This window comes from Emydura macquarii, unplaced genomic scaffold (assembly GCF_026122565.2).
Source record: "Emydura macquarii macquarii isolate MOO-44397 ecotype Brisbane River unplaced genomic scaffold, CSIRO-AGI_Emac_v2 contig_3530, whole genome shotgun sequence".
Taxonomy (NCBI): Eukaryota; Metazoa; Chordata; order Testudines; family Chelidae; genus Emydura; species Emydura macquarii.
The window spans coordinates 828,154-853,871 of record NW_027133667.1 but is presented as its reverse complement, the minus strand read 5'-3'; the positions used below and the strand labels follow the sequence as shown (position 1 = coordinate 853,871).

Here is a 25,718-nt window from a genome sequence, read left to right as displayed (position 1 = left end):
GATAAATTGAAAGTGTATTTTATACATGCCAGACATAGTCCCCAGTTTATTGTAAACGTGTCTGTAATATAAATGGGTAAAATCCTAATAACCTGCCTCTAGGGGGTGGGTGGCTGTGTGTGTGTGTGGCGGGTGGTTTTTTAATTAATGTTGGTAAAGTACTTTGAGATTTCTGGAGGAAAGGTATTACAGAAGTATAAAGAATTATTGCTGCTGTTTTAAACCCACTGCTGTTTTGTTAATAGTATTGCATTTCATGTAAAGAGTGGTTGGGATTTGGTTGTTCTGCATGCTGATTTGTTGCAAAGGAAGCCCCCCTCTCCTCAAGTATGTTTTTTGAAAATAGAGACAATATAGCAAATGAAACTGTTGACGTGATTTTGTGGCCAAACCCATATTCCTGGCACAGTTCTTGCAAATGAGCTGTAACCAAGGAAGGTCTATGGAGGTCAAGAGGAGGAAGGCACCTTCTCTCCTAGCCTCAGAGTAACAGCAGAGCTGTTTCCATACTTCAATCTGAAGAAAGGATCTGTGGCTGCTGCACTAGTCCCTGCTTTCATCGGGGGGGTCTACAGAGTGGCACGTTTAACAGCCATGCCCTCCTCTCCCCTTCCCCTGCATCCCTTCTCGGTGCTACAGCGTATCAAGCCCCTGTAGAGTCCTGCCCTGAGTCTCCATATCTTGCCACCCTGCTCCCATGGCAGCGAGACTGTATTTTTGTCACCGGCTGTGGGAAGATTTGGGACCAGTGATTGACCCTTTGCCTGCCTTCGAAGTATCCCAGAGAGCTTCTGCTGTGGAATATCACTTTCTAGCAGAGAAACTTCCTAGTTCTTTCTTCCCGACTGCTGGGCTTAGCACAGCCCTGTCAAGCCATTGCCTCCTCATACTCCAGGGCAGCCCATGGGAAAAGTAAAAAGCAAATGCAGTAGGTTCTTGATCCTTCTTCTGGCTACCATTGCAAATTAATGTTTTCCTGGTTCACAGCCAAGGCAGGCTATAGGGAAGGGATTTTTGAAACTCTGGTCCCTCTCCAGCCTCATTTTGCCTAAAACCAATCAAGTAAAGGATTCTTCTCACTCCTAGCCAGGTGTACAAGCTCAGTCTTCTGCAAGCTGCCCAGCCAAAGAGTTTATACTGAAAAGATCCTGTGAAATGAGGGCTGTTCACATGTTCACATGCAAGAGCAAACTCCAGAGATACTCTCACCACACAACTGGTGTTTTAAAAGTAAATCACCTAACGTATACTAATAAACACTACAGTCTGTTCAACCCTTCCTCCTCCTCCTCTCCTGACTCCCCAGTCTCCCCTGTATCAGGGCCACTCGTTTTCTTGGGCTCCTGCCTATCTCTGCTTGAGTTGGGATCCCTGCCGTTCCAGACAGTCATCCTTCTGCCCACTGCTGTGGTGGGGCCCACACCAGACTTCCCCACTCCCTCACTTTCTCTTGATTGAGCAATAGGGTCTGCTTTTAATTTCCTACCTTGCATGTATGACCAGTCACCTGATCGACATGAGTGTCTGGGCGCTGACTGCAGGTAGCTATGGCTCTCTCTGAGCAGAAGAATAAGAATTTCCCTGTCAGTCCAGGGATGGGATTTGTGCCCCCTGTCACCAGGATACACTTGTAATTGCACTTCATGGCTAAACCAAGCCCAGGTTCATTAGCATCCTGCACGCTACTGATGGAGGGCAGAGAGAGAGAAATTGGACAACTCTGACTCAAACCTAGAATTAAACAGTGTTGATCCTGAGTTAGTCTATTTATAATGGGGGCGGGAGGATTGTTTTTTATATTTCATATGGGAGTATCAAGTCTGTGGTCTTTTTGGTTTTTGTAATTTTTATGTTTTGAGTTTGGTCATTTCAACAAAACAATGGATAATGTAGGGATAATGACCACCCTTTGTTAGTTGCGCTTCCTTTTAAAATCCATTTGTATTTGCTTGAACCCCTCATCAGTTTTTCTGTTGCTGATTAAATCTAGGGCTCATCATAAATCTTTAGTTCTAAGGCAAAGTTCCCAATGCATTTGTTAATTTTAGATTTATATAAACTTCTTTGTTGTGTTTTCAGTACCGACCACCCTTACTGTAACTGTATGGATAATTATTCTCTATTTAAACTCTTAGGAGATGAACTGGAAATGATTGGTTTTCCCCCTTAATTTGTATACAGCTTTTTGAGAAATAAAACAAATAACCCCACTTTATTGCCATACCGCACTGTCACTATTCTATTCATACCTCTTTGTGATTAGGATCCTATCAAAATTTTCCATCACTGACCTCCAACCCTGTCTTTTTTTCTCAACTCTGTGTTAAGTAAAATAAAAACAAAGCAGTAACTAAACACTAACAAGATGCCGAACAGGCCTATTCCATGACGTCAGTACTGTATCTCGTCCTCCCCTACCACCTCTCACACCCTTTGTTCATCATCCTTTTTTTCATCTATTCTATCTAATGTAGGGTTGAAGCGTGGATGAGGCTTGTTGGGAGGGAAGGAAGGTGGTGCACAGTCTGAGTAGCAGTGCCTGAAGGAGGTGGTATTCCTCTGGATGCCTTGTGGAAGACATGGAAGAGCACCACTTGTTGCCTTTGTTGAACAGCTGTAGCCTGCATTTCCTTCAACACGGCTATCCTTGCGTGGGGCTGGACCATTGTTCTGCTCTCCACTCCTCCAGCACTGGATACACTGTTGGCAGGGCTAGCTAGCCAATCTCACCCAACCCTTGTGCTCCCAGCTCTTGAAAGCTAGATGGAGGGGGGATTTATTGTGGGTGGCGGATCAGGAAAGTAGATGGAGAGAAGAGAAGTACAAAAAGGTGCAATGGAACATGAGGGAGCACCAGAGAACCAAGGAAAGATAGAGATGTGTGTGTGAGTGTGTGTGTGTGTTTGTGTTTAAGGGCAGGAGCAGAGGATTAAGGGGAATAATTGGGGAACAGAGGAATTGGAGGGTTTGGGGTGTGGGAAAGATAGGAGAAAAGTTTAGGGATGGGAGGATAAAGTGGGGGAGGGAAGAGGGGAAAGAAAGTATGAAAATTTTATTATATTGAAGGGGGAGGAAGAATTGGAAAAGAAATGGGTTCTGAGGTAAAGGGTATATGAATAAAGAATGGTATTAGAGGAAAAACTAAAGTGAAATTTTTAAAGAGTACTAAAAACTAGTCCAGTTTAGACGTGAAAGAGCCTGGGAAAAGCTGTAATAAAATACAGGGAAAGAAGTAGAGAGGGGGAGAGAGAACCAAAACAAAGGAGACCATTAAAATTTATATTTCAAAATGATGCAAATATAGAATAATAAAATACAGTTGTTTGATTTCAGATTTATACACAAGACATAATATTTTATGGTATGTATAGCTGTCACTCAAAAGGAAATCTCCCAGTAAAGCAAGTGTCACCTTAAGTTGTCGTATTCACCAGTTGTCGGAAAGGAATGTCATGGTGAAATAAACTTTAACTCAATCAGTATTATGTTCTGGACAAGACTTTCAGAAGTGACTAGTGATTTTGGGCAGCCAGCTTGAGACACTTTTTAAGGGCTCTGATTTTCAGAAAGAGCTGAGCATCTCCCCTCTAAAAATCCCCTTTAAGGGGTCTCAGAAATGGAGGCGTCCAAAATCACTGATCACTTTTTAAAATTTTGGCCTCTGGTAATAAATGAACATATTGCCATGTTATATTCATGTCAATATCGTATCAACATTCCCTTCATAATTTCCACTGTAAAGACACATCAGCACATGCGCTATCTTTTCCAATGTGACCATTAGTCATGGTGCTTCTGAGGAGTCATATAGGGAGTCTCAACAAATCCCTCCTTTGATAAATTGAGAATCTGGCCTGAATTGTCTTTGTTTAATGAGCAGAGATCCATTTACATCAGTGGAGCTGTGCTGATTTACATGAGCTGGGGGATCAGGTCCCTAATTTAAAATGTGAAGTCAAAAAAGGTTTTTCATTAGAGAAATAACACCTAACACAGCCCTTCTTCACATATGTCTCCCTAATGATCGCTGATAAATATTTAATCAAGACAAAAGGAATTTTCAGCATAAAGATTGCCCAGAAGTGATATATTATGAGATTGCTATTCAAAGGTCATTTATACCTGCCATTCATGTCAATGGTTGACACAAAGCACTAATTAAACGATGATTTTTATAATGTTTTATGTATTTGAGAAAAAACGATACAATTTTTCAGTTAAATGCAGTTTCCTTATTTCAAATCACAAGGACCATGGACAAAACCAGCCCCAGTGTAGAGCACTGCAAGGGCCTATTATACCACATAAACCTTGAGGAGAAAATCTTGCCCTCTCTGACATAGACTTGGAAATTTAGAGTCAGGCAAATAGTGCAAAACATTTTTTTTCCCACCCAATATGCACTCAGATTTTAAAATGAATGCCCCTTACCCTTGTTTGCATTCCCTTTGTGTTCATGTTCCATGAATAGTTGAATAGCTGAGTGTTGTTAATACAAATGGTTGTGAAAGGTGAATTTCAAAGTCTGTAAGTATTCGAGAAAAATGAAAGTGAAGCTGGAAAATGCATGTACTTAAACATTTAGGGCTTGTCTTCACTTACCCCGGAGATTCAGCGGCAGTTGACCAGAGTTATGTAAGCTACGCAAAAATCTTGCGTAACTCCCGTTGACTTCTCTGCTTCTCTTCTGCTCGCCATCTTCATTGCACTGCGCCACTTGAGAAGGTGTTGTTAATATGTTGATTTCTGGATCGACTGAGCGGGTCTTCACTGACCTCTCAGTCGATCCAGAGAAGTCGATTTGATGGTGGCGAATTTGACATAGCATTAGAAATAGGGCTTTGCATCTGCCAAGGGCTTAAGAGCCCAATCACTGAAGACAGGAAATCTTTTTTTATGGTCTCCTTGTTGCTGATCTGACTGTTTGACTGCCAGGATTTGACCTGCTACATCATCTTTGGACTCTTGTGAACAGTTTCCAAACTGGCCAAGAATATGCACAGCCAACCTCTGTACATGGGGTCTATGCAGCGACCCACTTTGTCAACATGGCCTTCATCAATTCATGGCGCATGTTGCCAATGAGTGTCAACTAACCAGACTTCATGGTGGGCTTAAAGCCCTTCATGCTGCTGCTGAAGCTGTTGTCGGGTGGCTCAGCTAGCACAGCAAACGCTAGAAGAAGTAGTGGAAAGAAAGAGCAGTATCCAACTGCTTAGCCACTAAAGTGAGGAAGGAGGTTAGGGTGGAAGAAACAAGGCAGGCAGATTTGTACAGGTGCTCATGATGGATGGAGAGAATTCAATATCACTGTTGCTCTGCTACCCTTCTGATTTGGTATAGTTTTACAGGCATTGTGCATGGGTGTACATGACTAAACAAGGTGAATGGCAATACTGAACTAAGCCCACAATATAAAGCTGACTTGCATGAGCCCAGGTAGGGGGACTGTTGATTCTGGACACTTTGTGATCAGTGTGGATACCAGTGAGACACGTACGCCCAATTTGCAGATCAATAAGGTTTAATGTACAAGGTTTTCTATAAATATACTAGTTAGATACAAAGCCTAAAATTAACTACAATATATCATACTCACTAAGCCTGGAGAGCTAAGCAGTCACTCAGAAGGCTGTATACGGGAATGACTTTCTTCAAGGGCCCCGCCAGGGAGTCGGTGTATCCGCTGGTCCAACCGGCAGCACCTCCCACGGAGTCAGGTGTTGATGGAGCGCTCCCCCTTTGTCTAAATGGTGACTGTTTATACCCTTCCATAAACAACCTTCACCTAATTATCTCTCTCTCATTATCATATATGCTAATTATCTACATTGTGTTTCCACCCTTAACTACATTCCATTCTCACCATGATAATTGGGGTCATCAAAGCAACATATAGTGATAGGAGGGATGGAGTAAAAATATGCCCATTGGCAATAAAACAGTGTACCCCAGATGTTCAAAGATAATTTGTTGTTTCCTTCACTGTTATCTATGTGCAGCTGCAAGCAATACTGTATCTGTATTTTGCCTTATGTGCCATGCTGTGCAGAAACTGAGATATCTATAAGGTTATTCAGTCTCTGCCAACTGGAAGATGTCATGCTACAGGGGTCAGAATAGCCAAGCAAGCAACCGAAGCTATGCTAGGTCTGTAGGACAGTGATCAAGCAACTCACATTGTACTGGGCCTCCAACAGTGACCAGATGTCCCAATTTTTATAGGGACAGTCCTGATATTCGGGGCTTTGTCTTATATAGGTGCCGCCTACCCTCAACCCACTCTCCTGATTTTTCACACTTGCTATCTGGTCACCCTAATCCCAGATAATAAGAAAAATATCCTTGGGGAACTTCTACACTGCAGCTGGGAGGTGTGATCCTAGTGTGGGTAGAAAGATGCACAGTAGCTCAGCTCAAGCCAATGAGGTAAAAATAGCAAGTGCGGATATTGTGGAACTTGATGAGCCATCCAAGTCTCAGCTAGCCTAACCCAGTCAGTTCAAGATAAGGTTGTCACCCTTAGCCAGCACCAGTGCCACAGCGTCCACACTACTATTTTTAGCATTTTGAGCTGAGCTAGCAAGAGTGAGTCTGTCTGCATTGGAAGTCATGCTTCCCAGCTGCAGTGTAGACATACCTTGTAGACTCTACTCCCTCCTTTCTCTTCTGCACCCCTGCAGTGGCTCAACACATATGGACCTGGAGTTGTGTGCATTCTAGATTACCTTGCAGTGGAATTCATGTCTGTGTTAACTTAATTTGGGATCGGTGGACCAGCTGAGATGAAAGAAAAACAGATCTGAACCGTCACCCAAAATGAACCTTCCTGAAGGCTGAAAGTATTGAGTTTACTTTTCTTTCCCCTGTTTTTCATTCAGTGTGGACTTCCTGCATATTGTCAGGATGTAAAAAAAAAAGCCAGATGGTCACAAGAGAGACAGTGATCTTAGTATGTCTGGCTTGACTGCTATCAAGGAGTCCTTTCTGGTCAGCTCATATGGGTGAGGTGGGTGGGGGGCGGTGTTGGAGAGAGAAAGCACACACCTGTTCCCCTCAGATTTGTTAATGTTCATACAACACTTTATATAGCAATTTTCATTTTAAATGCTATGTCTTATTGTTACAGTCTTGCAAAACTCTGTTTGCCTTGGGTGGGTAATCCTTTTGGATGAGTGACGAATATATAATGGGCCAAATCATTCCTTCACTTGTGAAAACCCACAGGAAGGGTCTTTTGGGGAAGGAAATCTCCCCAAGGAGCCCTTTGCAGAGATTCACTCCCTTCTCTCACATGCACTTGCACACTAAGTAGATAGGGTTTGCCCCAAACCTGAAGGATTCTTGGGATCCTTGCTATGCTTGGATCATCTGTACAGAGGCTGATTGCCAAAGCATTAACTGTACCAAACCCCCTTGCAGCACAGCTCCATTGGAGTCAAACTGCCAGGGACTCCCCTGACCTTGACTGCTTGCAGGATTCCCATGGGGAAACAGGAACTCCATGGAAAGGTGAACGATGGGTTATTTTTTCCAAGAACTCTTTTTGTGGGGGTGGATGGAGGTCAAAGTGAGTCTGTCCCAGATCTACCCATTCCTCCCTCTGGCCTGCCCAGGCTCCTCCCACTGCCAAGACATGGATCCTAGATGCACAGAGAGGCATCTGCAGGGTCCAGGCATGTGGTAGAGTGGTGGGAAGTGAGACAGTGTTGTGAAAGTGGCTAAGCCTTCTTTCAGTCCTGAAGGGCGAGATCCACACATCTGAAGGCCCATTCCACACATGGATCAGGGAAAGATGATCTGGCCCAGTTAGATTTTTGAGGTCAGAAAGGACCATTGTGATCATCTTGTGGGATCTGCTCCATAAAGCAGCCCATAAACCCCATCCAGTGATTTCTGGATCTAGCAAAGTCATCTATCACCCCACCATCATAGCAAAGAGGTGTTTCACAATTTTTTGAGTGACTCAATGATTTTTTATGTTTGTTTTTGTGCACTAACGATGAAATGTGGGTAATTCAAATAAGATTTGGGTGGGCACCCATGCTTTTGGCAAACTGAGCCTCCAAACCCATTGAGGTTCCCTGTTCTATTTAATGCATAAGGAAACTTAGATACATAGTATGTGTGTCTGAGGGGCAGAATAGAGCCCTCGGTCAGTGTCAAATTATGAATCTACTCAGCGTCCAACAGGTGTTGATATCAGAAAATGGGCCTCTCATGGTGGCTGCTTTTTTGATTTCCCTCCGAACGGTCATATAGAAATGAAAATAGCTGTAAATGCTTTCAGATCTCGTTTTATTCATTCATTTATTTAATCTCAGTTGTGCCTTCAGGACACAGAATGATATATTTGGCCCACCCGTTTGTGTGCCTGTGAGATATGGTAGTGTGGCATCTATGAGGAAATGCATCACAAGATTTTAATTGAACTCATTGAAATGAAGGGGGCAGGAGAGGGAGATAACGAAAGGAAATAGAATTGCTGAAAGATAAGCAGGCACCAAAAGCTAATGCAGTCTAAGCAAATTAGTTCCGAATGTTTTCTCTGTATTTTTTCCAAGTCCCCCACAACCCAAAAAAAACAAATCCAAAGTGTTCAGTCCATCACCTAAATAATGCTGTGTCCCATAATGGAAATACAAGTTCTACTCATTTAGATGAATTTTTATGGTGCTAATGTGAATCTTAGTCTTTTTATGCAAGTTGACAATGTGTTATTCATATAGAGAAACTGTGGTTTGTAATATTTCAAAGCTACTACATAAGGGGAATCCATGATCATACATAGGAAGACAATATGATTTTGTGTATGGCTGGATGTTAAAGAAGATAGAGGTGAGGGTGAAAACGTCTTCCTCATCTCAAATTCTGAATCTGGATTTTCAGGATCTACTGGAAAAAGCAAGGGAATTAAAGAGCTTTGGTGTATTATAAGGGGGAAAAGAAAAGCATGTTAGGCCAAAACCCTCAGCTGGAGTAAATAGATATAACACCATTTTTTAGTCCATGGAAGTATGCAGATTTACACCAACTGAGGATCTGCCTCATTGTTTAGAAAAGAAGTTCAGTCTTTACTTCATGTAGGGTTTGATCCTGCAAGGAGCTGAGTGACACTCAATGTCCATTGACTCCTTGGTGATAATGGAAGTCGATTGTGCTCAACACCTCTTAAGTATTCAGGTATCCCATGGGGTTGAGCATGGTTTAAACTCCTAGGTGGGAGGCTCTGAACACTTCACAAGATCAGGACCTTAGGGCTGGTCTACACTACAGAGTTTTGTACACAGTGGAGGTATACACACTGAAATGCTCCTCCCACCGATGTAACTCCCCTGGTACGCCGATATAATCAAACCACCTCAATGAGAGGTGTAGGGCTTATGTCCGTGTAGGTAGGGCAACGCAGTGTCAGTGTAGATGCTGCGTTCCTTACATTGGCTGTTGATTGTCATTCTTGTCCATTTCACCGCTCCCCTGCAGACATGAAATTGACAAGAAAGCAGGCAGCTAGAGCTCAGTGACCCCCATCCCCCCCACTTCCCTGGAAAGCTGAGTGGCTGGAGCGGGCCCGGACAACTGGACCCCACTCCCAGTCTGGAGTGGGGAGGGGAGAAGCCCTAGTGGCTTCTCCACCGGCTCCCTGCCACAGGGCAGCCTTATCAATTTCATGGCTGCCCAGCTCCTATGGAGAGTGGGTGAGCGAGGAGCCAGGGCAGCTGGACCCCACTCCCCAGAGGTGAGAAGCCCTGGGCAGCTTCCCTTGGCTCCCGGTGGGGACGAGTGAAGGGAGAAGCCCCGGGTGGCTTCCCCTGGTGGGGAACGGGGAGTGGGAGGGGGCTGCCTGCTGGGAGCCCAGCAGCCTGTGGGGCAGCCGGTGTCCCAGCAAGGAGCTGCCAGCGGAGCTGAGAGACCCGGCTCTCAGCTCCCCACAGTGCCCCTCTTAGATCGGTGGAAGTCACATCACTGATGCAAGGAGGGCAGTGTGGACATCAGGCACCGCAGTAATTAATGCAGTGGCTGTAAGTCAACTGACCTAACATAGGTCAACTTATCTTTGCAGTGTGGACTAAGCCTTACTTTTTGCAGCCCTCTTCTCATTCTTTGATATCTACGTTCGGTTCTGACTTTAGCCAGGAAAGTAGGATCCTTGTTTCTTAAGAGTTCATCTGCTCCTGCTGCTTATCCCCCAAGCTGCAGCCATAATCCTCTTTGACATAATGAATGATTGCTCTGGAAGTGATTACTAAAGGATTTAATATTTTATCTTTCCGCCTTTATAAAATGTTTCATTGTTTTAAAGAAAATTCTTGTTGGTTTCTTTTTTTAACCACAGTAAGGTTTGAAAAGAGTGTGATGACACTAAAATAACAGAGGTACAACATTACATTTGCCATGCCTTTGTATATCTGAATACAGTGCAGGCGTGCCATTATTATTGAAATTACTTGTAGTATCCTCATTTCTTGTTTTGCTTTAAGGTTAAGTCAGATGAGCAGGATGTGCATGTAGGTTAGAGGTCTGTCTCCGTGGAGCTCCTACCAAAACCAAAAGGTTTTGGACATGGCTCTGGATTAAAATTACCAGTGCAGCTTTATTCCCTTTTCTGTCTGACCCAGGAGAAGCTGTGCTGTGCCTTTTATAACTGGGTAAATATATTTCCTGGTTTCATCTTGGATTCACATCTGTTGAGAATGAGCAAAACGTAGTAACTCAAACAGGGTGCAGCTGGAACAGCCATCTTTCTCAGTTTGACCACATTTCAGCATGAATGCTCTTAAGATTATAGTTCACCAAAGAAACCCCCCTTTCTTTAAAGTTTTTTCTCTCGCCTCTTCTTAAGTGAGTTCCACTCATCATATTTTATAGCCAGTCTGGCAGTTCACGGTGATTAATGTGATTGCTGAGGAAGAGGAAAATGAAACATGCAAAACACTGTCTGTCTCTGTTTTCAAAGACCCAGTGCCAAATTTAGCTGTTGTAATAGTAGGTTCAACTCTACTGATTTCTGGTGAATTGTGTCCTTACGCCAGCATTGAACTTGGCCCACAATTTTTATTTAAATTGACATTGCCGAGTGGCGTATAATGTTTCTTCATGGAATTAAAAACTCTTGCTGGATATCACCGATAACAAGAACAGAGCGGAATATTAAGCACTTTGTTGTAAAAAGATTCTGCAGTCACATCTGTCTGCATTTGCTAATAAGAAGTACCTGGAATATTTAGAAAGAAATGCATAGAAATCTATACATCTCCAATACAAATTTTCATGCCTGTCCAGATTGTTGAACCTCTAACCAGAAAAAACAAACAAACAATAATTGGCTTGTGGTAGCTTGCATTGAACAAGTGGAGAAAAACTGTAATGAACAGAGAGAGAATTTTAATGTATACTTATGATATACTAGCAATATTCTGACTGTAAATTGGTATAATTTTGTGTCTGTTTGTATAATATATAGATTAGCGTTGGCTGGAAAACAGTCTTTCCCTCCCATGAAAAATATAGAATCTTTGGAAAAAAAAACCTTTTATCCTGAATTGGGACAAAAAGTCAAAAAAATTGACCTGTTTTGGGAAAATCGAAAAGAATTTTTCAGCCAGCTTCCCATGCTGCCTTCTTATACCCCAAGAATGCAGCTGCCAGGGGAGTTGGGGAGGTGAATGGGCAGGAAAGCAGGCAGTTTTCTGTCAGAAATTGCTTGGATTCCATCGAAAGTTTAAATGAAATCGACACATTCCCACAGAACCTGTTGATTCTGACGAATTTGTGTTTGCAACAGAAAACTTCTGACCTGCTCTAATATAGATTACATAAAAACCCCAAACCCCTACTTTAAAAGAACATTATCACAAAGTCAAGCACTCAGAAGTGAGAAAAGGTCCAAACTATGTTATGGTGTGTCTGCTCTGGTGACCATCTGTCCCTGTGCCTTAGTCTATGTCTGTCCCTTTCTGCTCCCATCCAGCATGGCACCTGCCCATCTCCTCCTCTATTTCTATCCATCCTCTTCCTCTGCTTCTTCCATTCCTCTACCTTGGCTCCTACCTCCTTCCCACTCTGCTTCCATCCCCACCCCTCCAACCTGGCTCACTCCCCTTCTGTTCCTATCTACCACCCATCTCTTGGCTTCAGTCCCCCTCTCCACTTGTTTTTCCATTGCCACCCCCCATTTCTGACCCCTTGGTATGCAAGTAAGGCTGTTTCCTCCTCCCCCTCCCCACTGCCGGGATGCCAGCAGGGGGAGCATTGACAGCCTCCCTATTCTTAGTTCCCTCGTGGCCGGGAGGAGCAATTACAGGAAAAGTACTGTTCTGTCCCTTCATGTCTTGGACCGGAACACACTCATTTACTCTATGAGGATGCTGCATGTACAGTCCAGGTGGCGCATAGCAGCTGTGAGGATATGGAGCATGCTCAGTGCAGACAGAATCTCTGGAGAATTTAGCTGCCAAACTCTAACAAATAAGTCTCATAATTATGTGCGATTTGGACATTTCTTTAAGATGACAGCAAAAGGCACATCCTTGACACCAGATCACTCCCCCTACAGAGTTTCAAGTCCCTGCTCCATAGAAGGGAGGCACTACAGCTTGTGAACAAAACAGTTGAATGATATTCTTTGACATGTGCAAAACCTTCTTTTCCTAAGATCATTCTTGAAAATGGCTAAACGAGGAAATCTTCAACCTGACCAATTTAAGTTTGTCAAAATTAAAAGCAACTGCAAACAGGCCTTATAACCAGAAGTATTGGACAGCCTTAATAGCAGGCATGTTACCATCCCTGCCTATAATATTGATTGCTTCCCAATAGAAGGCTTTATAGGATGATAATACGCTTATATACAGGGTAGTGACTGGGAACTTAGGGCAGGGCTACCCTACCGCTTAAGTTGATACAACTTACATCGTTTGGGGGTGTGAAAAAGACCCTCTCCTGAGTGACACAAGTTACAGCAACCTAAGCACTGTCTACATTGGCACTATGTCAGCGGGAGCGTCCACCTCTCGTGGAGGTGGAAGAATTATGCTGATGGCAGAGTGCTGTCCTGTTAGCAAACAGCATCTTCACCCGATGCACAACAGCGGTGTAGCTGCATCGGTGCAGCTGTACTGATGTAGCCCTTCTAGTGTAGACTTGCCCTCAGAGAACTCTACTTTCAGAGAAGTGACTGATAAGAGAGGACTGTGTGTGTGCAGGAAGGAATAAAGCCTGAATGTTACACTGTCTTAGATCTCTCTCTTCTTCTATTTGAATACTGAACGTGTGTGTGTGTGAGAATTCTATTGTTTCTCTCTCTCAATGTGAGCAGCTGAGTCTTCTGGGATGTCCTAGGCTTCAGATTGATGGATGTTTTGGTGAGCCGTTAAAGAAATCTCTTATGGATTAACAGTCAAAAGTTATTGGGAAATGTACTCATTGTTCATTAAGGAGGCAAATGTTGTGTTAATTCATGCCACGTGCAAGGCTGTGTAGTTTGACCCACATATATAAACTTCCCCACTGTGCTTAAATAAATCTACTCCCCTGCAAATCTCAGACAAACAACACAGGATAAAATACAAATTAATTTATGGAAAAGCGGCCAACGTGAAAAGTAATGAAATGATGCTTTATTCTTTGGAAGGTGGTCAGAACATTTGCAGTTAGTGATAAGAGCTTAGAACTGGCATTCAGGGCCAGTAGGATCTATAAGGCTTAGCTCCTCAAAGATATTTAGGCATCTAATTCCTACTGATTTCAATGGCAGTTAGGCACCTAAATACCTTTGAGAATCTGGGCCTACTTGACTAACTTGCTGAGTGACCATAGGCAAGTCTCATCCTCTGTGCCATAGTTTCCTCATCTGTAAATTGGAGTTAATAAATATGTCTCTCTCATAAAGGTGTTGCAAACCAAAATTAATGACTCTGTGACTTATACCAAATATAATTATTTCACTAGTACCTTGTACTCTTTTTTCCCTTCATTTCTGTTTTACCACTTGTTGTCTTTTGTCATATACTAAAGCAAACTCTTGATTTGTTTCTTTTGTTACATGTACATACAATGTCTAGCACAAGGGGGTCTTGGTCCCTAACTGAGGCCTCTAGGTACTGTTGCAATAACGTTGGCAGTGCTTTGATATATTTTTGTCACCCATTCTTTCACTGAGTAGTACCTTACGCCCTCGGTGGTAAATCACTGTTCGTTGTGAGTAAGAATGACAGAATCTGGCTCTATATAAATGCAGATTAAAAGTGTAAACTCACAATATGCCTGTAACACTTTTCTATACAATGCAGTGCATAGCATTTTTAATTTTTTTTCTACAAATAGGTCTCTCAAGCCCCAAGAAGCAACTCTGGCACTGCCTTTAAAAAAACAAAACAAAAAACAGGCTAGACAGGCATTTAATCATAAATACCAGTACCTATATTTTCCAGATGAAGGGCCAATATTTTAGACTAAAATCGTGGATTGAAAGTAACAAATCATGAAGACTGAAATTTTATTGTTAATAAATCTTAGCAAACTGCTGCTGAATTATGAAGTGCTCTGATTCATTGTGGGGAAAACAATATAAAGCTATGTTACTTAAGCACTAGATTTATGTACAGTAGCAATACTTAATGTGTTCAGCCACAATGCTTGAGGTTTCTATTGCAAAATAAACACTTTAAAAATGTTCAGCATCCTTAATGCCATGTGTTTTGTAAATGGGCTCTGGGAAAGTTTAACAAAGCTTGATATAAAGGTGGTCTTTGTATTGGCTTGTTTCTGACTTTCTTACTGGTAAGTTTTGGAAAATTCTTTGCAGTTGGCTACCAACTGACTAGAGTGAAATCTTACAGAACAGTTTGACGTGTTTTAGTAAATTATTAGGGAGTACTTGTGTTTTGCTGCAGCAGAGAGCCACTTACTAATAGCAAGCTTGTTCAGCATGATTTTAAATATTTATCTGAGAAACAGACGATATCTACGGAATTGTCTAAAATGCAGCATATTCAGTCCTTTGAAGCTTTAACTAACTTTATGAGAAAATTTCAATTCCTGTGAAACTTCCTTTGAAATATTTTTGAGTTTCAGTTCTGTAGTTTCAAACGTCATGGGTGTTATGCATACAGAGTGCAGCAGGATTGACCCCTATAGCCTTGTGTATGTTGGGCAGCTAAATGGCCCTTGAATCTGTATTGAAAATAGTTAGTGTAGACCGAACAGTAGTAGAGTTCTCAATACCATTTCCAAGAGTGATACTGAGACTTGTTGAAGTTGTGAGTTGTGGGTGGTTAGCATCTCTGAGAACGTCCCCACTTAATCATGGACCAGGACCTGATTGTGCAAGGCACTGTAGGTGAATGTGGATTTGAGTGCCTTGTGTTAGCCATCCAAGATGGAAAACTTTGCCTTGGCTAGTTCAAGGTCACAGAGGCGGTCTGTGGTAGAATTGTGAATAGAACATAGGTCCATGCCTTAGCCACAAGCGCATCCTTCTTTCCTGACCCGTCAGTGCTGGCGTAATTGGTTTATTATTTTGTTTTAATGGTTGACATGGAAGTTATTGATGAATATTGTAGACTGTGCAGCTGAAAATTTCAGTCACTTTCTTGGCCCCATACCATTTTAATGCCACTGGTTAGTGTAGCCCAAGTTAGGAACAACCAGTTGGGTTCCTGGACTGATGGAAATCCAGTAGTCCTAATAGTTAATCTCCAGGGCTCAAGTGCCTAACCTACCTTCTCTTCAGCAGCTGCCAATGACTGTTCCATAGAATGACATTAACACTGACCATGAAAAAGATGGACTCAGGCAGTAATGAGAGCTGGGAAGAGAACCTACTTTCTGTCAAATGAAAAGCACTGCTAACTTCCAGTATTTTGTAGAGAGTACAATGCAGTGAAGAAATCCTTCAAACTGTCCTTAATTATTTTCCTTTAAAACTGACCGTAAGCACCTGTGTAGGACCCGATCCAAAGCCTTTTACAATTAACTGAAAGACTCCCATTGTCTTCAGTGGGCTTTGGCTCAGACTGAATAATCACTTATTTGCTGTTCATTCAAATTTATGTTGAGGATGCATTTTTCCCTTGTAGATAATCACTCTAGATTTAGTATTTTTTCCCTCACAAGATAAAGTAACTTGTATTCAACACAGATTTAATAAATGAATGAATTATGCATATCAGTTTTAAGCAATGCTGTATTAGGGTATTTTGTCATCGTACTTTGATGAAATTTAATGAAAAATTAAATATTAATATTTTCTTAGAACTTTTTTCAAATGTTTGTAATATGAGATGCAGTTAATTTTAGAAACTGTGAATAGCAATAACTTCCTCACATTTGTTTTGCTTTATGTTGCAAATAGGGAGTAATTAGACTGGTGCAAACAATGTAAATTAAACATTAGTAGAAAAAAGTCACTAGATAGTAGTGTGAGAACGGAAACATTTGATATTTACAGTATTATATAATGGTGGCAACATAAGTGGCTTCTGAATGGAGAAGCGCAATATTTGAAATGTCAGTTGCTCACTTCTGAAAGTAAAATAGTAGAAAGAGCCATTATCTTTTTCAGTTGTTTTGCCAAGGTATCCTTCCATCACCGATCTGCAGAAGGCTTTTGACAAATACATATAATTATTTTCACCCATTTTTCTGACATTTCACAAGGAAGTGGACTTTTAATTTTATTTTTAAGATGCTTGTTGTTCTATTTCCTTTTATCATTTTTCTTTTTATCTCTAGCTTTTCTTTCCTCTTGTTTTGTTTGTTGTTCCAGTTACTGGCATAGGTAGGCATAGAACTCAGAGACATCAGTGGCTATTAGTCAAGATGGTCATGGATGTAACTCCATTGTGTCTCAGACTGCCAGAAGCTGGAATTGGACAACAGGATGGATCACTTGATGATAGCCCTATTCTGTTCATTCCCTCTGAAGCATCGGGCACCAGTCACTGTCAGAAGATTGGATACTGAACTAGATGGACCATTGATCTGACCCAATAAGACCTTTCTTATGTTCTTGTTCTTATGAGCCAACTCATAACATTTGGATATAGAGCTGAATTTCTGCAAAGTTTTGGTTCCGCAGTTTAATTGGGACCCATCTCTAATTAAAGGCCCCAAATCAGCAAAGCACATACCTAAGCCTCATTGTTTTCCATGAGATTTAAGCATGTGCATGAGTACTTTGCTGAATAGGGATGGACTTAAATATATGCTTAAAGTTAAGCATGTGCTTTGCAGATTTGGGGTTATACTGATAAAATTGCGAACTTATGAACATGTGCAGTAACTTGCCTGGTGCTTGATGTTAAACTGTGCTTTCTTTAATGTAATATGCTGGACAAAGTAATGCCCCTTTTTATGTAGAAGGGGCAAGTGGAAATTTGTTTTGAGGATTTATTGTTAAATTATCTTGAGGCTTATTAATATGAGGATGAAAGGGAAGACCCTGGTAGTGCAATAGACCATTGGGATACATATCATGAGTAGACAATCAAGTGCGACATACATTACAGTGCAAAATGTTTAATTTTCTTTGGTTAGTATTTTTTATGGCAGTTGGCAGGTTTTGGGTTGGTTTTTTTTTTTTGTCTTCATCTGGTATTTTGTTAGAGCACTGTAAGATATCTGTATCTACAGAAATGGCTTCTGCTTGTGTATCAGACCTTCCAGCTGTAACTGATTCAGTTTATAGAAAGATATCTAGTAAATCAATAAAACGGCTGGTAAAGATTAAGGGCCTGATTTTTCATTTATACTAAGACTCTTTACACTCCTGTGACTGTAAAGGGGTCTTAAAATCAGTGTAACTGTAATTTACACCCAATTTATGTCCCCTTTGCGCTACCAGAGCTGTGTAAAGAGGCTTTAGTGTAAATGAGGATAGGCCTGAAGAGATCGTGACACACATAATAAGAAATGTTGTTTCAGGGAAATTATAATGTTCCACACAGTAGTGGACATGATGTATTTGTGATCATATTGTGCCAGCTACACCAGGAATGAACTTGGCCTTTGATAGATGGTGTGATTTGCTTTGGGAGATGACAGGTAAACTTGAGGTAAATCATGTTTGTAAATATTTCAGATTTCCTGTTGTGCCCTTAGTACAAACATACCTCTGATCAATAAGAAACTTATTTAAAATATAAAGACCCAAACTGAGGGGGGTACTGTCACACTTCAGGGGTGCAGTCCAGACTAGTGAGAGGTTGTATCCCTGCCTGCCCAGTAACCCTGGGTGCCTGAAATGCCCTGCTGTTGTGACTCACAGCTGGGACACCAGCAGACAAGCATGCAGGTCACAATCTGAGAGTCGGTGTCCTATACATTCTTGTATCAGCAGCTCTGATTCCAGCAGCCTGCGTATAGCACAACAGCCCAACCCTTGCTTCCACCAGCCTTGGTCATGACTTGCAGGGTGATCCTAACACACCCCAGTCCCGAATTTTCCCAAAACAGTGTATCCTGAAGTGTCCAGCCCTCTCCTGGACTACTCAAAGAAATAATGAGGTTTGTTTGCTCTTTTAAAGAGACAAAAGCACATTATAGCTTATTAACTTAACTGTGATAAATAGATCCTTCTCTTCAAACACTGCATGGAGTTGGTTTATATTATTAACAATAGGACATAAGTTAAATGATGCCATGTAAAAGAAATAAAAGTAGAGATGGTTACGAGCAAGTAAAAGTGAAAACACACATCTAAAAGTCTAAAACTTAATCTAGCAAGGTACAGGCTTTGTTCAAGATGTTTTTTCTCACTGATCATTCTTCTTCCCAGCCAGGGCTGACTTTCTCTCAGGCAGGATCTTCCACAAGACCTTCCCTTGTTGGCCTAAGTGAAAGATCTTTGCCTAACCAGTTTCTCATCTAGACTCAGTTCCCAGAAACGTCAACCCCCCTTGGTTGAAGGACCCATCTTTCCCAGCTCTGGTGTCTTGTGTCTGTCTACTGATGGATGCCATAATGGCTTTCTGTCTCTAATTATATCTCTGAAAGTTCAATGGCCTTGTTTCAAGAGGCAGGATGACCTGACCTCATTCTGTTCTTTCTTTTCTGCGGTCCCCCCCACCCTCCGGCTGATTTGAATGTAAATGGAGCCTCTGTTGTTTTTGGTCACACCTTGCTTAATTTCATTGGAAAGAGGTAGAGAGCTGCTTTCCCTCCTGTCTGAAAGAGACCTTCTTTCTCCCTTTCTTTGGTGAAGCATAATATTAGTGAGTATCCAGAATTCCTTATGTAGTGTTAATACATACAATGCACAATGGTATTAATCACCACTGTGTCATAGGCTTTCATAAAACACACACATTATACCTTTATAATACATTAATATTATATACAATCAGTTGATTCAGTTGCTTATCAATTTAAGATTCAGATCCCCTGTCTTTATGGCCCAGATTAAGGGCTTGTCTACACTTGCCTCGGAGATTCGGCGGCAGTCGACCGGAGTTACGCAAGCTACGCAAAATATGTGCGTAACTCTCGTCGACTTCTCTACTTCTGTTCTGCGCACCGTCTTCACTGCACTGCGCCAATGGGAACCGCGTTCCCGTCGACACAGCGCTACGCCACTTGAGAAGGTGGTCTTAATACATCGATTTCTGGATCGACTGAGCGGGTCTTCACTGACCACTCAGGCGATCCAGAGAAGTCGATCTGATGGTGGCGACTTTGCCACCGTCAGTGTAGACATAGCCAAAGTTTCTCTTCTCTGCTGTGGTGTAGATGCCAAGCTGTCTTCTCCCCCTGCTCGTTAGCTTGATAGCTTTGTTGACTTGATATGTAAATAGACCTTCTTTGTCTCTGCCTGATGACTCAGGTAGTCAGAGAAGCAAACACATTCCTTTGTCTAGGGCAGATCTGTTTACCAACTCTCCCGACATGCCTGGTTTTAAATACACTTTAGTCATAATTCCAACATATATCCAGAGCTCTTAATACACGCCGTGTACATAAATTACGCAAGAATATTAATGATCAGTGAGTCATTAGTTTTCAATGCTATATTAGATACAAATTATAACATCAATGAATTGGGGTATATTGAACAGATCAGGCCAGAGGAAACTTGTTGCGTGATACCAGTGAGTGTCTTGCCTTCTGGCATTTGGATGCTCATAGGGTCAGCAGTGACACACACAAATTAACGTAGGAAACTTAAAATCCAGTGGGATTCCTTCTTCTAGTGTAAAGGACTCTTTCTATAAGCTCAATTTTGTCATTCCTTATTTTTGATGTTAATAATTTTCAACAATGAAATTGAGAGGGATGCCAAATTGGAGAAGCATCACTTATTTTGAGAGGAATAAGGCTACGAAAAGTGTGCATTCCGTTTTTGGTAAGGGACACGTGTTATGGAGAGAGCTGTTTTATTCAGCTGTCAAAGACCAATCCCAAACAGATATTTCCAAGGTATGCACAAACAGCTGTATATAACCATGCGAAGCATAAGCACGTTCTGTTACTGAAACTGACAAACCGGGAGTCAAGCCCTGTGTTTAAGATGCCACGTTGCTGTGCTAATTCTGCAGTCTCGGTTTAAAGACTTTATGGGAAAAATAAATCAATTAAATAATTTTGCAACTCGTAAAATAAAGATTTAATGGTTTCAATGGCTGAAGTCCCACACTGGCATTTTTCTGTTGCTGGAGAGTGAAATTTTTTGTTGTTGTTTGTATGCATCTGGAAATCAAATCTTGTATGATGTGCAAATAATTATTTTTTAAGCTTTGTGACTGTTGCTGCTTCATATAAGGTGTTGCTGTGTTAAGATCTGCCTGTTAAGTTAACCAGGGAGGGTGACATTTATGTGTTTTACTGTTAACCATAATTAATGGAAATGAAAAATGAAGTAATAAATTAAGGAACAGCACACTGCAATTATTTTTCCTGTCCAGTGCGAATGAACGTTTTGGAACAAGGAATCTGTGTCTCAAATGCTGGTTAATCAAAATCTGATCACTTGGATACATTGAAACATTCCCTTCCCCTCTGCTCTGCTATTTTAAACATAAATTAAAGTAGCTTAGAGAGGGAAGGCTGTACATTGGATTGGCTCTGTTTTGGGAAGAGTTCCTGGGCAGATGAGGGAGCTACAAAGTGATTTACAAAGGATTTGCTAAATTGAGCTTCCAGCACAGTAATGTTACTGGGCAGGGATACTATAGTTATGAGGATTGAAAAGAAAAGGGATGGGAGGAAGGATACCAAAATGGTGAAAGCAGCGAGAAAGCTGCAGAGTTTAAATGCTGTCATGTTTGGCGACGGAAGAGGGAAATATGTTTCCTTTTTAATTTACCTGCTGCTTGGCTTCCAGAACCACTGTTTGATGCCAATCTCTTCACTTCTTCATCCAGGTATACAACAGAGTAGCAAGGACAGGATTTTCCCTTAAATGTTTATGTACAGGGCACCTGTGAATCTGGACAAATCCAGCATTCATGTTTGTGATGCATCTAGGTTTCTTTGCCATTCAGTACTACAAAGTTTTACAAAACTGATAGAAATGGTTTTCACTTTTTAAATTTCAGTAAAAGCTTTATGGTGTTTTTAAACCTTCCCCCACAGGGTTTGCAGTGCAAACACTGAAGCACTTTGCTTGTACAAGAATGTCAGAGTGTTAAATTGAAGAGACACCAACTAAAAACAAAGCTGAAACAGACCAATCTATTTTCAAAGTCCAGACTGAAAGAAATGCCAACTACAAACAGCAGAAATGGTGAAAAGGCATATTCTAAAAATGCATTCAGTTTTAACCATCTATCGTATTACACATGGGGAATTTTGCTTTTAAAGATAATGTTTAACTCTACCTTTTAAAAAAGAAAAAATTTAGCAATTAAAATATTTAGCTGCATGACTAAAAGTATCTGGAAGTTAGTCAGGTATATAATATGTAAATTAAAATTCTAGCCTGTAGTAACATCCAATATTTCAATTGTAAAGACAAATCAAAACATTTAGCATGATTTGTTTACTAGACACATCTGAATCTCATTACAAAACCCACAATGTCTTACTGTGTTCAGAGGAAAGGCAGTATGTCATTTTATTAGATAGTTACCTTTTAATTTAAAAATAAGTACCAAGTGGATGAGGACATCTATTTTCTTTCAAGACCGAAATTGTATGTACTATGCCACCTCTGCAGAGACTCTTCCACTGTTCATACTACTTGAAATATTAATTACGATGATGCGTTAAGTACAAGTTCTACCTCCATTCACTGAAAAAATGCACTACTGTATTCTACAACTATTTTCCCAAAGGCTGCAGTAGAGTAATCATTGTTGTAAGATGTGCTGTTCTGAAGCATTTCTGGAAGAAACTGTTGTCCTTTTATATAAAGATTGCACATAACATAATACTTTGTCTGACTCTACTTAATGCTATTGGACTCTCCTCTTCCAATGAAGGCACATTTTCATCTGGTTTTTGCATGTCCTGCAATCCTAGTCCTGCAATCAATTCCACATAGAGTGGACACTTATTGACCACAATGAGTCAAAGCTGAAGTAACTGGGTTCTGCATGGGTGCAAGTGTCTGCCTGTGCATTCCTGCATGCAGGATCAGGGCCCAAGTTAAGAACCTTCCCTGGAAGCTCTTGTTGTACTAAAACCACTGCAGTTAAATATAGTAAGAAACTCATTGATCAGATCTTTTCCAAACCTGCCTGTCCGCAATTGGATAAACATACCGTTATTGGTTTGGATGGTTCGATTGGCATAGTCCAGGAGAAGACGTCAAGCAAGTATCTATCTGAGATGCAATATTCAGCGCAAAAATCTGATTCTGATTGAGCCAGGGTGCATGTCATACATGCTACTTACTGCCTCTCTAGGGTCACAAGAAACTGAAGTTATAGGCCAAAAATTTTACATCCAGGTGCTTAAAGTTAAGAGGCTATGCTAAATCCATAGTCCGGCATCAACTGGAAATGACCTCATTTGCAGAGGTGCTGGACACCGCAGAGCCGTCCCTATGGTATGGCAAATCGGGGCGACTGTCCAGGGGCCCACGCTTTTGGGGTGCGCCATGCTTTGACATCACGAGTGTTGCCAAGCCTGCCCTAAGAAAAAGCAGAAGTACATCCAAAAACGTGACCAAACCCACCCAATTTTTTTTACCGCAACAAAGACGGCGGATTTCGCATTTCCGGCTCCGGTCACGTGGCACTGGAAGCCAGAAATTCCAGAAGCAACCAGGCCCATAACATGTAAAAACGACCCGTGATGTTAAGGGGGGCCCACACAGAGTGATTTGCACTGGGTCCCGCAAACCCCTAGGGATGGCCCTGGGGCACCGTGAGTAATTTGGCCCTCTGGAAACAATGAGAGATGCAGGTGCTGGAAACAGGTGCTTTGAAAATCAGGCCACTTCTGTTTAGATGCCTAAATGTGACTTTAAAAAGCCTAACTTTAGGCACCCAGGTTTGAAAAATGCTGACGGATGTCTTTATTTGATGGGGAAGGAAAGGGAAGAACCTCGTTTTGGAGAATCCAAGCCCAGACTATTCCAAGTGCACTTTGCTCTTAGATGTTTGCTGGGGAGGTGAAATGGATGTTTAAGAAACAGAATCATTTCTAGAATTCCATGGTATTTCTGGAAATCCCTTTCCTCAATGTATGTATTCTGTGTTCTTGTTTGTTTGGTTTTTAATTCAACTGTTGCTAATCTGTATTCATTTCCATTTTACCTTGTAGTAATACGTAGGAATCCATTTGGAATGGACATCTGTTGTCGGAAGGGGTCAAGAAGCCCGCTACAGGAACTGTACAATCCCATCCAGGTGAGTGTCTCAACTTCGCAGCTCATTGAACGAACAAACAGTCTGTATTTACTTGCAGACTTGATTGGTGTGTTTTGGTTTTTCTTCCCCATCGCATAATCCCATTCATTTTGGGGAACTGACCCTGGAACCTGCATAGCTAAATCAGAAGCTTTTACAGTTTGAACTAAAGGATTAAGTCTCCTAGCTGGAAGCTGTAGCAGTTTTATCCTCGGTAGATCAGGTCACAGTGGGTTACAACAGCATTGCTGTAAGACGTTTGATTTAGGGTTCGAATGTGGATGGATTTCCAGCTAGCCCCGTTGGTTTTCCAATCAAAGCTGATTGCAGGTATGAAATCCAAGCAAGCCGAACAATTTTCAGAGAAGCAGGTCATAATACCTTTGCACTGAATGCTACTTTATCATAGAATCATAGATAGATAGTCCCACTGAAATGAATGAGGCTACATGTGGGGGAAGATACTACTCCATGTGAGTAAGGTAATCCTGAGGTCTTCTCACTGTGATACCCAGAGCGAAAAAGCATCTTAATTTCAGGTCTCCAGTTTGAGCAGTACTTAACTTATTCCCCTCGTACTGGCTGAATTGGCATATTCAAGCACAGTGTTTCCTGTTGGCAACTGAGAGAAATGCTGCCATTGAGGAAAAAATGGCAGCTGACTTTTAAGCATATTTATTAAGGTTTAATAGCTGCCTATTATATATTTATACCTCAGTTAATATATTTTGCAAAACTCAGTTAGCTATTAAGGAAAGTGACTATCCTAATAAATCTAACTAATTAGATTTAACAAGGCAGTAAATGTTTTAAATACCAGTTGATTATTAAAAGAATCACTATACAGCATACATAAGTGCCAAGTTATTTTCACACACATTTATAAAGGATTGCCAACAACCTAAAGATGCACAATATCTATTATGCAAAGGGGTAAAGTGCGGGCATCCAATAATTTTGTTTTCAATAACATATGTTAGTTTCCTAATTAAATCTCAATTCTGTGTGTAGCGGAGAACACTAAATTACCAGTTTTTGTAATAACACATGTTGCTAAATGGAAAGTGCACTTAAAACTCTCAACAGGAACAAATGTGCTGCAAAGGAAATATAATAAACTCTTGAAAAGCTTTTAGAGAGAGGCTGGTAGGGAGAAGAAAGTTTTGTCCCTCAGTTATTGTCTCTGGGATCTGCTGTACGTCAATGAAAGCTCCTTACCGTTTAATAGTCCCATTGCTAAAGGTCATCCCATAAGAAAAGAACAGATGACTATATCAAAGGGCGTTACTCTCAGACCCCTTGTAAACTTGGGGAACTACAGGTTTCCTAACCTTTTGCAAGCAGTGAACCCAGCTGACAACTCCCTGAATGCCCTCCCCTTCCTTTCTACATCTTGACCACGTTTTCGGCAAAGCATTAGAATTCCTTCCGATCTCTCTGGTGGAGGGAGCCAGAAAAGTCTATGTTTGAACAAGTACAGCATTTCTTGCAGTCAGTGTTGAACTAAGCAGATGACGTTTTTCACGCATAAAAAATTTCCATCAGTACACTGGCATCTTCTGTTCTTCGGACGTAAAAACGCAGAATGTTCAGCTGCTTTTTGGATTGGATTTTATGTGCAGCGCATGGTTCAACAGTATTCCACTAGACACTTTACTGTTACCATGCAAATGTATGTATTTCTGGGAAATGATAACAGCAAAAGACAGTGGGTGGAGGGGGAGATATTAATAACACAAACTGATTTGGGGGTATCCACTGAAATATTTCCTTGAGCCTCCCCCCTTAAGTCATTTATTCATAAGGAGGAAAAAATTATCTCCACTGCCTTTAAGGTGCCAGATAGGAGACGGGACTATGGTTTGGGACAGTGGTTCTCAAACTGTGGGTTAGATTCCCCCAGAAGGTCACCAGCAGTTGTCAGGG

General features: G+C 41.4%; 1 protein-coding gene across 4 annotated transcripts in view; it reads left to right on the top strand.

Moving 5' to 3' along the window:
- Positions 1–25,718, top strand: part of CHST11 (carbohydrate sulfotransferase 11) — a 242,501-nt gene that overhangs the window by 97,030 nt on the left and 119,753 nt on the right. For all 4 annotated transcript variants that reach the window (XM_067536154.1, XM_067536152.1, XM_067536151.1 and 1 more), the window contains exon 2: positions 23,707–23,792. In XM_067536154.1, the coding sequence (XP_067392255.1) occupies positions 23,730–23,792 (63 nt within the window). In that variant the 5' untranslated portion in view covers positions 23,707–23,729. The remainder of the gene's footprint in view (positions 1–23,706; positions 23,793–25,718) is intronic.